The sequence below is a fragment of the Saccoglossus kowalevskii genome, chromosome 7, assembly GCF_978046115.1.
Source record: "Saccoglossus kowalevskii chromosome 7, keSacKowa6.1, whole genome shotgun sequence".
NCBI lineage: Eukaryota > Metazoa > Hemichordata > Enteropneusta > Harrimaniidae > Saccoglossus > Saccoglossus kowalevskii.
Genome location: NC_140647.1, coordinates 32,125,827 through 32,139,276, shown reverse-complemented (window position 1 = coordinate 32,139,276; position 13,450 = coordinate 32,125,827). Strand labels below are relative to the sequence as shown.

The following is a 13,450-nucleotide window of genomic DNA, read 5'->3' as shown; positions in this document are numbered from 1 at the left end:
TGATGGAAATTATTTCACGACGCGTCCCATTTCCAGTTCCCAAATAAAAGACGAATAAAACTGCCAACAAACAACTTGGCCTCGTATTAGCCTGGCTGTTAGGTGTTAAGGTAACATTTTAGCATTCTTCCCAGTAGCATCGCGAACAGTTGGTATTATAAGTCTCATCCTACTTATGGCCCTGATTTTACTCTAGCCGGCCATATAAGATAAGTACAAAACTGCAAAGTCATGGTGACATGAATTTCAATCTGAGTTATTATTGTAGTGCTCTAATACAAAATCTGATGAAAGGATTGAAGATCGAATAGTGAGCCGTTCTTACCACAGCTAAAATACGCATAACCGAAATGTCAGTATTAGAAAAAAAACGAAATCCACAGTTGTCTTTGATGTTGTTAGAAAGGAAGTATGAATGATCACGTAACTCTCAGTAGTACGAAACTGCTAAGTCATGCTGCAAAGCATGAGGGATGGTCAAAATTGTTGCCGGGGTGTACAGTTTACAATTTTAGGTATTTTTCTCATTTGGTCGACATTGTGCTGCTTTGCGAGACTTTATAGTTTAGTTTGCTGCTTATTCGAATTTTGTCTATTTTTCGCCGCATTTTTTTTACTGTTTACTGATTCTCACCTATATTCAACCAACAGTCTGAGAATTAATGACACACTTCGGAACCTCGTGATACATGCTGTTTATAGTTTACATTAAGATGTTTTTTCACTTACAAGATTATATTGAGTTATCTGGGTTACAAATAAAAATCACCCTCAACCAACAGTGTTGAGCATTAAAGTGATTTCCAACAATACAGATCAAGAAAGAAAAGTTGAAAAGGTAGAAAAGTAATAACGGCAAGATTGGGCTCAAATACGACGTCATTTCCGAGACAAAAATGCAATTTTTTTTGTAATAATGGCGTCATTCCCGATCATTTTTGCCCAAACTTCAAAAAACTACCTTCGTTAAGTTTTCAAAGTTTACCCATATCTGGAAACAATGTTGCGGAAATCTTTCAACCCATTTTGGCGGCACATCACGTGTACATTTTCTATGTCGAATATACAATCAACGGAACTGTTTGTTGAAAATAACTGTTCTAAGATAATTCAGTTTTGTGAGCACAGGAAACAATTGTCTAAGGACAGGTTCGTCTTTATGTAAACTTGCTGTGCAGGAAAGGAGATTGACCGAGTTCAAGAGAAGGGAGAGATAAAGTACTCCCATAATTGATGCTAACATAAGAATTAAAATACAGAAATAACATCAAGTATGTGACAGGTTAAATACTGCCAGTGTTATTTGGTTACCATTGAAACAAGATCATCAAATCATTTAGGGTTTGCATATTGCAGTATGGCTTTGTGTTATGGTATTATGTTCAACGAATCTTTCACACAATAACGTCAGGCATCGATGAAAATGTTTTATAACATGTTATGAACAAACCAAATAATGGGATGCAAGAAGAGTTGATATTAAACAAATATTTTTCGTAAATAATTTAGCTACAGACCTCGGCCAGTTATGACAGAATCGACGGGTTTCTGTGTCTTGTGAGTATAATTTTAATAACCGCCACACGGTCGAAATGAAGAAAGCATAAGCATGATACTGGTAAACTTGCCACCAGCAGAGACAATGGCACATCCCTGAGGTATAAGATTTACGCCACCTAGCGTTGAACCTATGAAAGTCAAACAAGTTTCTTGAGTTTCTTGAACTGGTTCGTCCGTGATTAAATACGTTATCCTCATTCATCGTAGCAATTCCGTTAGAATCTGATCACCTGGTATAATACTATACAGCCAAGTATGACGTCACGCGTTGCTGTGGTGAGTGTTTTTTTCAAAATTCATGATGTTCAAAATTCGCCTCCGACCCATAAACCGATTCACATTGTCTTGACGATTTAACTGATTACATACACGAGCGTACAGATTGCCCGAAACAATAGGTTGTTGTAGATAGGCGTCCAATCCTTATTCATTCATGAATTCCGGCACTCCCGGGACTTTGTATCAGCATAGTCAGTCATACACCAGATGTCAGATCACAGTGGTGCATGTCGTATTAAACCTTTTCCACATTTATCAATCACATGTTAGACAATTTTAACAAACACGTCATTTGCAACAGAGTTCATAGTTGGGGTGTATATATATATATATTGGGTATATAATCTCGGTATACTATAAAAAATAATATAATGTTGTAAGTGTCCGTAGTTAAGGTCACTTAGGCAAAAGATTAAGAAATAATTTAATTATAAATACTAATACAAACAAATAATAATGCAAGGTCTTCCGTTTTCTATGGCGTGCTGGTATCTGCATGGCAATTGGTCTGTAGTACCAATAATGCCAAATCACTGTGACGTCATTGTTTACATTTTTGCCGACCTGCATGCAAATGTCTGATAACAAATGTCGCTATCTGATCAGAACGATCTCGAATACGCTGTGACAACGTTGTCTATAATAGGGACACCTGCATGTTTATTTAAAAACAATAACAGCGAACAGTGCCGTTATTTTATCTCCATGTGCCGTTAAAGACTATATGTGAAGTTCAAGTGCAATGATCTTCATTGCTCAGAGTAGACTTACCAGCGAAATCTGTGATCCAAATCCTCCGACATGAATTGTGACCTTCATCAATCAAAGTTGGACAAACATTCTAACAGGGAAATGCACTACACAATCATATTATAAGAATTGTACAATACTTCTGGAATCAAGGCATGCATCGTGTTCAGCAGTAATGGCATACTGTAAATTTCATACAATATGGCGCTGTAGGGTATGCATTATCGTTTAGACAGCCAGAGGCGTCGGCACCACATTTTGCATGGGGGGGGGGGGATTTGCTCACCATCCCTAGCGCCGATTTTGACCAATCATGAGTCTGATGAATACGTTTTTGTAATACATGTACATGTCCCTATTTATCTATTTATTCTTCAAGATATCGATAAAAGACTGTGTCCCTATTCTGAAGTTCGGTTGGATATATCTTGGGAAAGTATTAGGAACGTCATTTGTTTATTACATTCGAGACAAAACAAAATGTAATGTAATATAAATACTGTGCGAATACATAATTCAAAATCCAAGCCAAGTGAAATATTAAAGGGAACTAAAATGTGTACTTTACAGTTAATGTCTAGGAATTATATTTGGTTTTGACGCTTGATATAAAACTGGTAAAATGAAGTATAATTAACTAACCGTAACACATAATTTAACTTTAGATTAATCATTAATGATGCTATTCACCCATCTGTTCTCTAGGTCACAGGGAGCAATAAAGGAATCGGATTTGCAATAGTGAGGGCGCTGTGCAAAGAGTTTGACGGTTATGTGTATCTCACAGCTAGAGATGAAGAAAGAGGGAAGAAAGCTGTGGAGGATTTAGAAAAAGAAGGTCTTCATCCCAAATTTCACCAGTTGGATATCACAAACCAAGAAAGTATTGATAATTTACAGAAGTATTTGAAAGATAAATATGGAGGACTGGATGTACTTGTCAACAATGCATCTATAGCATATAAGGTATAAAGATTTTGTTCTTCATCAAATACAGATATTGTAATGTACTGAGTTATCGTGCATGGGTGCGTGCCTGCCTGCTTGTGCGTGAGTGGTATCAACGTTGTGATGACTTTTTATTTAACTTTACACCTACCAAGTGACGACCCTCACTATTTTTATAATTTATATTAATATTTAATCTAATTTTAGTCAAGTTTGCGTAGCTTATAGTATTAATATTAATATAAATTGTACCATACCTAACCCCTTTACTAAACCAAAGCTTCACAAACATTTCTATGTTAAGTCACATGATAGTCAACCTGTATTGCAGAGATCCCTTGTCCGATTGTTTTTCAAATTTTACACCTAGCTAGTACTTTATCTGGAACATAAAAATGCCCTAAAATGAAATTTTTCTGGACAAATTGAGGCCAATTAAACTTGGTATGAAAGTTGTACATGTTGTGTGTCTGATGTCTGTCATAAATCCTGATTTGTGTGCTTTTTAATATTTAGTTTCAACACACAGGCTTAGTAATGCATGCCCTGATTGACTTGTGGTAATTTTATATGGTGTTATTCAACCAATGAGAGAATACCTTGTGAGAGTGGGCAGATTAACTCTTTTGAAAATTTTAATTTGTTGAGACACGGTGATAATGAAATTTCTTTTATAGTGCTTTTTGACCGAGCTGATTTTGTTTATATATACACTTTGTGTGATCTTACGCCCGATCATAAAATTATGTTCAACGGAGCCTTCTTTTAACATCCATTGGTAAATTTTCTAAAGATTTGGTATGATTATTGAACATTTTATGTTCAGATCTTTCTTATGTTCTTGAAGAATACACATATTATTTCAGACATTATGAGGATCATATCGGGTTTTGTATATCATGGCATAAATATACACATGCAAGTCAGTGTGCCATTCAATAAAAACGTGCTGCTGGTAACATTATGCTTTTTAAATGCACCACAATCTGTTATTTTGGAATGTATGGAATCAGATTTCATACATGTAAAATCTCATTTTCAAACTCATTGAAGGAATGTGCCATACACGGCTTGTCTTGAAAATTACCCCCCCCCCCTTTTCAAGTCAATGTCCCTATACTGGTCAGGAGAGCAATTTATTGTAATACCGTAACGGGTACATTCTTGGTATTGTCATTTATTGTTAGGCATTACCTCAAATATAATCACAAATATTGTGTATCTGTAAGTATAGAGTTTTTTTCTCTCCAGGAAAAGGATGTTGCTCCTTTTGCTGAACAAGCTAAGGTTTCAGTGGCTTGTAACTTCACAGGAACATTAGATGTATGTAAAGCTTTATTACCACTGATCAAATCACAAGGCAGGTAAGGGTTATTGGTACACCTTTGACAGAGTTAATTATAGCTTTTATACAGTGTACGCTCATGTAAAAATAATTGATCATAATATTATAGTTTTAAAAAGCAGTGAGGACATATTTTTCTGAACTGAAATTTGACAGAGTAGTAATTTCATTGCACGCTCATGTAATGGAATACGTGGCAATAAACTTGACAATTTGAATTATTTAACATTATATAGTTCAAATAAATATAATTGGTCTCATTCATGACATGTCATAGAGCAGTGGAGCCCAGGTTTGGATAAATATAGACTATGGCCCGAAACTACTTGGAACCAATTTGTATGTGATTATAGTAAACTAGCCCATGTAACAGAGTGGCGTTCTGATCTGCATTAATACACCCCTTTTCACCAATTTTAATTACATCTATTGGAAATGTAGATCATTCCAATAGTTTGCAAAGATATCTTGCACCATACAAACTCTCATAACAATTAACAATCAATTGATAGAAGTGCTTGGGAAGAAGTGTTGATAATCTTTGAGCGTCGTTTGTAAAATTAATTAAATGTTCACTCATTTTTGTATTCTAACATATTAGTATGCTTTTATTTAACTGTGTAAAAAATTAATATATGAGTTATAATAACAAAACGATGCAATATTATTCCTTTTTTACCAATACTTGTTGGATAACGTATATAATGATCGTCTCATAATGTAATTAACAAAATACCCGAACTCTACCTAAGTAATTACACTGCTCACAGATGGAATACTCTGGGATGATTAAATAATGTGATGTGTTTACGTAATGCGAAAGGCATTTAAGTGAGTTCTAACAGGCCTAAAGGGAATGAATGTGATATGCCGCTACGTGGTCGTAAGTTTGAATCTCACGTGTCGCGTGTTTATATGTTCGTGATGTGCATGTAGTTCATACTACACACAGATACTGGAAATTGTTGTATACTGATACGTTATTGTTTAGAGTACAAGAGTATAGTAATGTAGGTTAATAGTACAGCTGCAGCTATTCGACGAAATGTTTCAATGTATGATTTAATCATTAAGATGACATAATATGTTTTTGTTTTACTATAATTGTATGTTACAGAATTGTTCATGTTTCAAGTGATTCTGGAATATGGGCTATGGATGGGATGAGTCCAGACCGTGCTAGTAAATTCAAGTCACCAACTCTCACAGAAACTGAGCTTGTGTCTCTACTTGAAGATTTTGTGAAGTAAGTTAACATATAAATTATAATATCATATTACCAGTTTCTGTCACAGTGTATCATTGCAAAATCTGATCACATACATCATATGCACTTGTACATATTTACTGATATGACACCATTTTATATTGAAGTGCTGCCAGCGATGGGACTCACACGAAGAAGGGTTATCCTAACGCAGCATATGGTACATCTAAAGCTGGTGTAATTGTATTGACTGGAATCCAAGCACGTGATTTGAAAGGTGACCCACGAGAAGACATCCTTGTTAATACAGTGAGTTACCAATAAATCGTTCTCCTTCATTTAAGAAGAGAAACTTAGCATCAGTTAATTTATCACACAATTTGCATGGAAATTGCTGCGAGATCCTACGAGTAAAGTAAAATGTTTATAATTAAATGGTTCCGGTTTCATTATTTTCCTTTCAATTATGAATATTGGCACTGTATCAAGACCAAGATTCATTTCTACAGTTTGTTCATTGTTGTAAATTAAATATTAATAATGCTGACTAATTAAAATTCAGACTAAAAAACAGATATTTTATATTTCAGTGTTGTCCTGGCTATGTGGACACTGATATGTCAAGCCACCAAGGAACAAAGACTCCTGATGAAGGAGCAGAGACTCCTGTCTATCTTGCTTTACTACCACCAAATGTCGGTCAACCACAAGGAGAAATGTTGTCAGACAAGAAAATTGTAAAATGGAGATGAATACTGAATATATCTAGTTCATTCATCATATAGCAACATTCACATACAACACCATGCCATTGGGACAAATTGGAAAACTTAGCCATTGTAAATAATATTGAAATGTTCGATGTCAACATATCCATTCTTCTCGTTTTAATTTTACTTACAAAGTATGCAGCGTTAACATCGTAATAATAAAACGTGTTATGTAATGACTGACCATAAAGGCTGTTTGTGATAAATTATTTCGCTAATCCTGAGTTCAATTTTAAAGTTCAAGAAATAGGTATAAAGTTATCATTCGATTTCTTTTTGAATCAATTTGAAAGTACAATTTACTTTACATCAAACCATTTTTGTCATATATATCAGTCGGGTATTATTTCAATTATATACCCACTATTCAAACTGAGAGCTAGTAATGATGTACGTACATATGGACGTTGACAGTAAATATTCACCTGCTTTGTTTCAAAAGCAATGTTGATTGAAATAACTTGTATGTATCACTTTCAAAAAATCATATTTTACTCCAGTAAGCCCCAAGGCTTACCATACATTATTGTATGCAGTTACTAGATAAATCAATATAATATTGAAGGGAATAATAATAATAATAATAATAATAATTGTGAATTACTGTTTTATTACAAATTAGCGTTAGTGTTAGTGTTAGGGGAAGACATGGAAAACTGCATGTAAGTTGACAATCTTTATATTTTATTTCGATGCCGTACCTACACCTGCTCCCTAAATCTAAGACACGTAATTCAAAATGATTAAAAAGTAACTTGCCATGACGTCAAACTTTGTTTACGCACGCGCAACAAAATGTTCATCCATGATGAACTCGGTAATTCATCAATAAATGTTTCGGTGTGTACAATGTGTGTCACGAAAACTAGATTACCACGGACCCCTATTCTACACCAACGCCAAATAATAATATCACGGGATCACAGTCTTATAATCTTTGTAATAATACACTTATAAAAGGGTTTGTCATCGACTTGCTGTTCTATTCAAACTATACCAAAACCGTATTTGAGAAATACATTTAAATAGCATGTAACATATAATGTTTGTTTACAAAATATTTCAACACGCGTTGCATGGCAACTATATCGCTTTACTCGATAAATGTAAAAAAACAAATACGTATGATGCCTAAATTTATGTTTTGAAATTCAATCATTTTCGACATTATTCATGTTTAACCCTGTTTCATTAGATTGCCTTAATGAGATGCGTTGTGATAATTTGTTTTTAGCAACATCAAAAAATTGTTTTTCTCCTTTCAATGGTATAGTTATGGTGGATCTATTATAACTAGAATATATTATTCTTTCTAACCATCGTTCTATGACTACTGTGATTGGACTAGTCAAGTTATGGTCACGTAATAATTATGGTTTGTAACTATTAAATGATCATGATTTAACTAAACTGCACCACGACTAGCATTACGACTGTCACGGTTCCCACCCTACAAAAATAATGGCACATCCCTAACAATAAGGTATACGCCACCAAGCGTTGAACCTATGAGGGTCAAACAATCACCTGGCATTTCGCTGGACGGACCGTCGTTTATTACATGAGCCGTAATTATCACAGCAATTGGAATTACGCTAGGATATCAAGTGAAATAATATCTACAACCAAAAATGCCGTCACGCGTTGCTGTGGTAAGTGTTTGTAAAATTTGTGGTCTTCAAAGTTTGCCTCCGTCCCGAAAACCTAGTCATATGGTCTTTAAGTTGCTGCAGTTTATACAGCTCTCTTGGTCGTGGTATACGTAATATCAAAATAGCTTAAGCGGCCAATAAGAGCTGCTAAACTGCAGCAAGGTGTTAAAGGTGTTACACTCTGATAACACACACACTGGGACACGAGCGGTTCAAAGATTTGTTCTGTCTTTACCGTTTTTATATAACTCTTAGATGCAAGGCTTTTGGGTAATGTACGTTATGTTCACAGTAGCCTTAGATTTTCTTCAACACGAATTGTTTCCAGGCTCTCCCAGGCACGGGCGCTTGCAACAGGATTTATGGTTAAGCGAGATAGGCTTGGGTAGGGTTATATACTAGTATAGAAATAAAGTCCTTATTTCTATACTAGTATATAACCCAAGCCTATCTCCCTTAACCATAAATGCTGTTGCAAGCGCCCGTGCTCCCAGGCATGTTACTCATCAATCGAAGTTGAACAAAAACATTTTACGTTCCGCACAATAATGTAAACCTATTCGCAAGTGTATTCATTTCCACACACAAAAATAGCTAAATTTGTTTTATTATTGCTTAATTATAAAACCGTGTATTTCAATTATTGAAACGCCGCGTTTTCATCAGTCGATCGGTTCCACGCCGATCCTTGTTATCAGATTATAACTGGGTAGTGCGTGAGGTCAATGCACGGACAAGCATACAATTGGGTGTGTATGACTCAGCAATATTCAATGTCTCCTCATTATTGCACCTATCGCTTGGACAATAAGCCCGCCATGATTCAGCGACATTTCGAAGAATGTTTTTTGTGAATATACTATATATGCCGGAAAGAACGTTTTCTTTTATATTACCACACTATCGATGTTTTTTCCTCGTCAAGTTGCCGCTGCAGGTATAATTATTTTTTTTTTCGAAATCTTGGGGTATTATAACTGAATTAAAGAAATCCACAATTCTCCCTATTGCATGTAATAAATCACCATCGTCAGAATCAGGTTTGTATGACGTCATAGCTTTACAATCGTAATCACACATTAATGCAAACCTTTATCTCTAAGAATATTCATTTCAACAAAAAGATTCCCAAATTTAACTGAATTTATATAATTCTGATGCAAGTGACTTATAGCAAATCATAAATTTCCTTAATTCGCAACATTTTCACTGGGTTCTGGACAACAAGAAGTCAAGACTTAGGTCAACACGAACATCTTTAAAGTAGAATGGTACTTTTGTGTTTTTGACAAATGTGCACATTTTCGCCCTTGTAACAATATTTCCTGTCATATTACGTAAATAATGTTTTCAATTACCCTTCAATCTCAGTCTTTTGAGGAAAACTGGTGGATATATCTTGAGAAAATAATAATCTTCTAGGCCCAGAGATTGCACAATAGAATCATAGGACACTATTTGTTATGTTATTTACAAAGTCTTTTGTTATCCATTGTAATTTTAATCTAGAAAGTAAATTTGTTGTGAGATTAGGCTTAACTGGAAGTGTCCCTTTAAAGTTCAGGATTAAATATTAAGAACGTCATTTGATACACCGTATAGTACATTCGATGCAAAACAAAAGATACATATTTAATGTCATAAGAATATTGTGCAAATACTGAATTCAAAAAATACAAGCCAAGTGAAATCAGGGACCTAAAAACTCGTACATTACAGTTAATGTCTATAGAAATTATATTTGGTTTTAACCTTGATATAAACCAGTAAAAGTGAAGTATAATTAACTAACCGTAATACATAATATAACTTTAGATTAATCATTAATGATACTATTCACCCATCTGTTCTCTAGGTCACAGGGAGCAATAAAGGAATCGGATTTGCAATAGTGAGGGCGCTGTGCAAAGAGTTTGAAGGTGATGTGTATCTCACAGCTAGAGATGAAGAAAGGGGAAAGAAAGCTGTGGAGGATTTAGAAAAAGAAGGTCTTCATCCCAAATTCCACCAGTTGGATATCACAAACCAAAAAAGTATTGATAATCTACAGAAGTATTTGAAAGATAAATATGGAGGACTTGATGTACTTGTCAACAATGCATCTATAGCATATAAGGTATAAAGAGTGTTTCCCTTCATAGACTATAGCATATATAATGCACTTATACTAAGTTGTTGCGTTGTATTTTATTAATAATATTATATATAGAAGTCTAAGTTTTGAGAATATTGTCATGAACCAGAACCGGGGGGCACTGGCCATTTTGAGTTTGGTAGGGTAAGTAAACCCAAGACGCCATCATAGACCATTTTCACCTAAAAAACTATTCCCCTTTAAAGACCAAATAGTGATTTGGTCGTATTATTTAGCTGTTTGGTCTAGAGTGAGGTATAGATTTGCTCCCCTTTTGGTTCAATATCCGGTTTGCCGGTCTATACAAATTTATACCTCATTCTAGACCAAACAGCTAAAAATTACAACCCCAAAGGGCGACACGTCCTCATAATGTGATTTGCATTAAGTGACAACCCCGGGAACCAGATGACAATGTTTATTGTGTAAAATCGTGCTATAGTTGCATAATAACATGAGCACCATTCTGGTTTGTGGTATAATACCAAATACTGACATTATGACACATAATACCTAAAGTCAATAATCTTACATTGGTAAGCTTTATTGCAATATAGATACATTCAGGTAGTTTCATTCATCAGTACGCTTCTACCTTAAGTATATTTGACACAGTGTCTGTATAATAATATTCTTTCTAGGTAAAAGATGTTGCTCCTTTTGCTGAACAAGCTAAGGTTTCAGTGGCTTGTAACTTCACAGGAACATTAGATGTATGTAAAGCGTTATTACCACTGATCAAACCACATGGCCGGTAAGGGTTATCGATATAAAAATGAGGATCATTCAAATAGTTTATAGTTATATCTAGGAGAAAACAAGCTCTGTAGTAATTAACACTGAATTTGAAGCTCCAACTTGAATGAAGAGTCAATAATTTGTTAGAGTAACTTATTTGTTATTAGTGTGAAATAAAATATACAGTTTGATATGGATTTAAAGATTTTTTTCTATGAAAATAATTAGTGTGAATTTTACCTGAAAACGTTGTTAATTTCGATTTGGTATTTGCCTCTGCCTCTGCATTGTGAGCAGACCCCCCCCCCCCCAAGAGCAATCGTAGCTGAATATGTTGTACTGACTACTTGACTTTATTTAAGAGGGGGGTTACTGTGTAGTCTGGCACAGTGAGATGATAATTTCCCTAAAGTGGCGAAGCAATATGTCATTTTAGTTAGTTTTAATGTTGCTTCTGTTCCAACACATTCAGTTAGTATCAAATGTTTTTTTTTAAATATTTGTGTTACAGAGTTGTTAGTGTTGCAAGTCTTGCTGGAACATGGGCTCTAGAAAAGATGAGTCCAGAACGTGCTAGTAAATTCAAATCACCCAGTCTGACAGAAACTGAGCTTGTGTCTCTTCTTGAAGATTTTGTGAAGTAAGTTAACACATGATATTGCCAGATTCTGACACAGTGTATCATTGTAAAATCTGATCACATACATCATATGCACTTGTTGTATTTATATATATTGATATGACACCATTTTATATTAAAGCGCTGCCAGCGATGGAACTCACACTGAGAAGGGTTATCCTAACTCTGCATATGGTACATCTAAAGCTGGTGTAATTGTATTGACTGGAATGCAAGCACGTGATTTAAAAAATGACCCACGAGAAGACATCCTTATTAATGCAGTGAGTAAACTACGAATTATTTTACTTTATTTGAAAGGGAAAACAATAATTTCATTTGAATAAATATATTAAATTAAAAGTATAATTGTCACATAATTTGTAAAAGAAAAAAATAAATTCTCATTATGATCTTTGGAATTATAACTGTATAATATAGTAAGAAAAAAAGCAGGTCACGAATCATTTGTATTGTGCGTTTCTAAACTGTAATTTATATATTAATGATGCAGACTAATGAGATACAATATTTTATATTTCAGTGTTGTCCTGGCTATGTGATGACTGACATGTCAAGCCACCAAGGAACAAAGACTCCTGATGAAGGAGCAGAGACTCCTGTGTATCTTGCTTTACTACCACCAAATGTCGGTCAACCACAAGGAGAAATGTTGTCAGACAAGAAGATTGTAAAATGGAGATGAATACCGAATATACCTAGTTTATTCATAATATTACTACATTTACTTACAACATCATGCCATTGATACTCACTAGAAAACTAGCCATTCCAAGTTATAAATTATATTGAAATTTTTGATGTAAACATATCCATTAATCTTGTTTTAATTTTACTTGCACAGTCTGTAGTCTTAATGTGTATTAATAAAATTGTATTGCTTGTAACAAGTGAAGGCGCTAATCCCGAGTTGATTTTTAAAATACAAAAAAAAATATCATAATACGATTTATTTAACATCTCATATCAACCAAAATAAATTTTATGGCAAAAACGTAAAATCACAATGACAAACATATATTAAGCACTGTGTTGTATAATGTTTTCAGAAAAAAAATACGTTCAAACCATTTTTGTCATTTCAAACATTTCAAACTTCTTTTTTTTTTAGCTCCGATGACGACTTTGTTGAGCTGAGCTTATCATACGAGTGATTTTCCGTTATTGTCCTTGTAAACTTTTCGACTTCTTTTTGAAAACTACAAGCCTGTTTGCTTTGATACTTGGTGTATTTGTACCTTGATACCGTGATGATAGCTTCTAATTTGATGAATATGTTTGAAAAAAAGTGATATATTCAACTTTGAAAACAAAGTCCAATTGCTTTGATACTGTACATATAGGTAGATCTCTCTCAGATTTGTTCATTTTGTGATGATATCTTCAATTCTCTAATTATTTGAATATTTTTGTCATTTTTAGTGAAA

The 13,450-nt window shown here is 34.3% G+C and overlaps 2 protein-coding genes across 2 annotated transcripts; both read left to right on the top strand.

Annotated features, from left to right (window-relative positions):
* The first annotated feature begins 1,720 nt into the window (after nt 1-1,720).
* LOC100367671 (carbonyl reductase [NADPH] 1-like) lies at nt 1,721-7,049 on the top strand. Its single transcript, XM_002734778.3, has 6 exons — nt 1,721-1,836; nt 3,295-3,555; nt 4,789-4,901; nt 6,000-6,128; nt 6,257-6,398; nt 6,680-7,049. Exons 1-6 carry the CDS (start codon nt 1,816-1,818, stop codon nt 6,839-6,841), a joined length of 828 nt encoding a protein of 275 aa, XP_002734824.1. The 5' UTR covers nt 1,721-1,815; the 3' UTR covers nt 6,842-7,049.
* A 1,328-nt stretch (nt 7,050-8,377) lies between these two features.
* Nucleotides 8,378-12,918, top strand: LOC100366455 (carbonyl reductase [NADPH] 1-like). Its single transcript, XM_002734770.4, has 6 exons — nt 8,378-8,511; nt 10,367-10,627; nt 11,287-11,399; nt 11,895-12,023; nt 12,145-12,286; nt 12,547-12,918. Exons 1-6 carry the CDS (start codon nt 8,491-8,493, stop codon nt 12,706-12,708), a joined length of 828 nt encoding a protein of 275 aa, XP_002734816.1. The 5' UTR covers nt 8,378-8,490; the 3' UTR covers nt 12,709-12,918.
* The last annotated feature ends 532 nt before the right edge of the window (nt 12,919-13,450 follow it).

Coding starts and splice junctions, on each gene's coding strand:
- LOC100367671 (XM_002734778.3), top strand. CDS start 1,816: ATGACGTCACGCGTTGCTGTG. Junction 3,556..4,788: donor ATGCATCTATAGCATATAAG/GTATAAAGATTT, acceptor TTTTCTCTCCAG/GAAAAGGATGTTGCTCCTTT. Junction 6,399..6,679: donor AAGACATCCTTGTTAATACA/GTGAGTTACCAA, acceptor TTTATATTTCAG/TGTTGTCCTGGCTATGTGGA.
- LOC100366455 (XM_002734770.4), top strand. CDS start 8,491: ATGCCGTCACGCGTTGCTGTG. Junction 8,512..10,366: donor TGCCGTCACGCGTTGCTGTG/GTAAGTGTTTGT, acceptor TCTGTTCTCTAG/GTCACAGGGAGCAATAAAGG. Junction 12,287..12,546: donor AAGACATCCTTATTAATGCA/GTGAGTAAACTA, acceptor TTTATATTTCAG/TGTTGTCCTGGCTATGTGAT.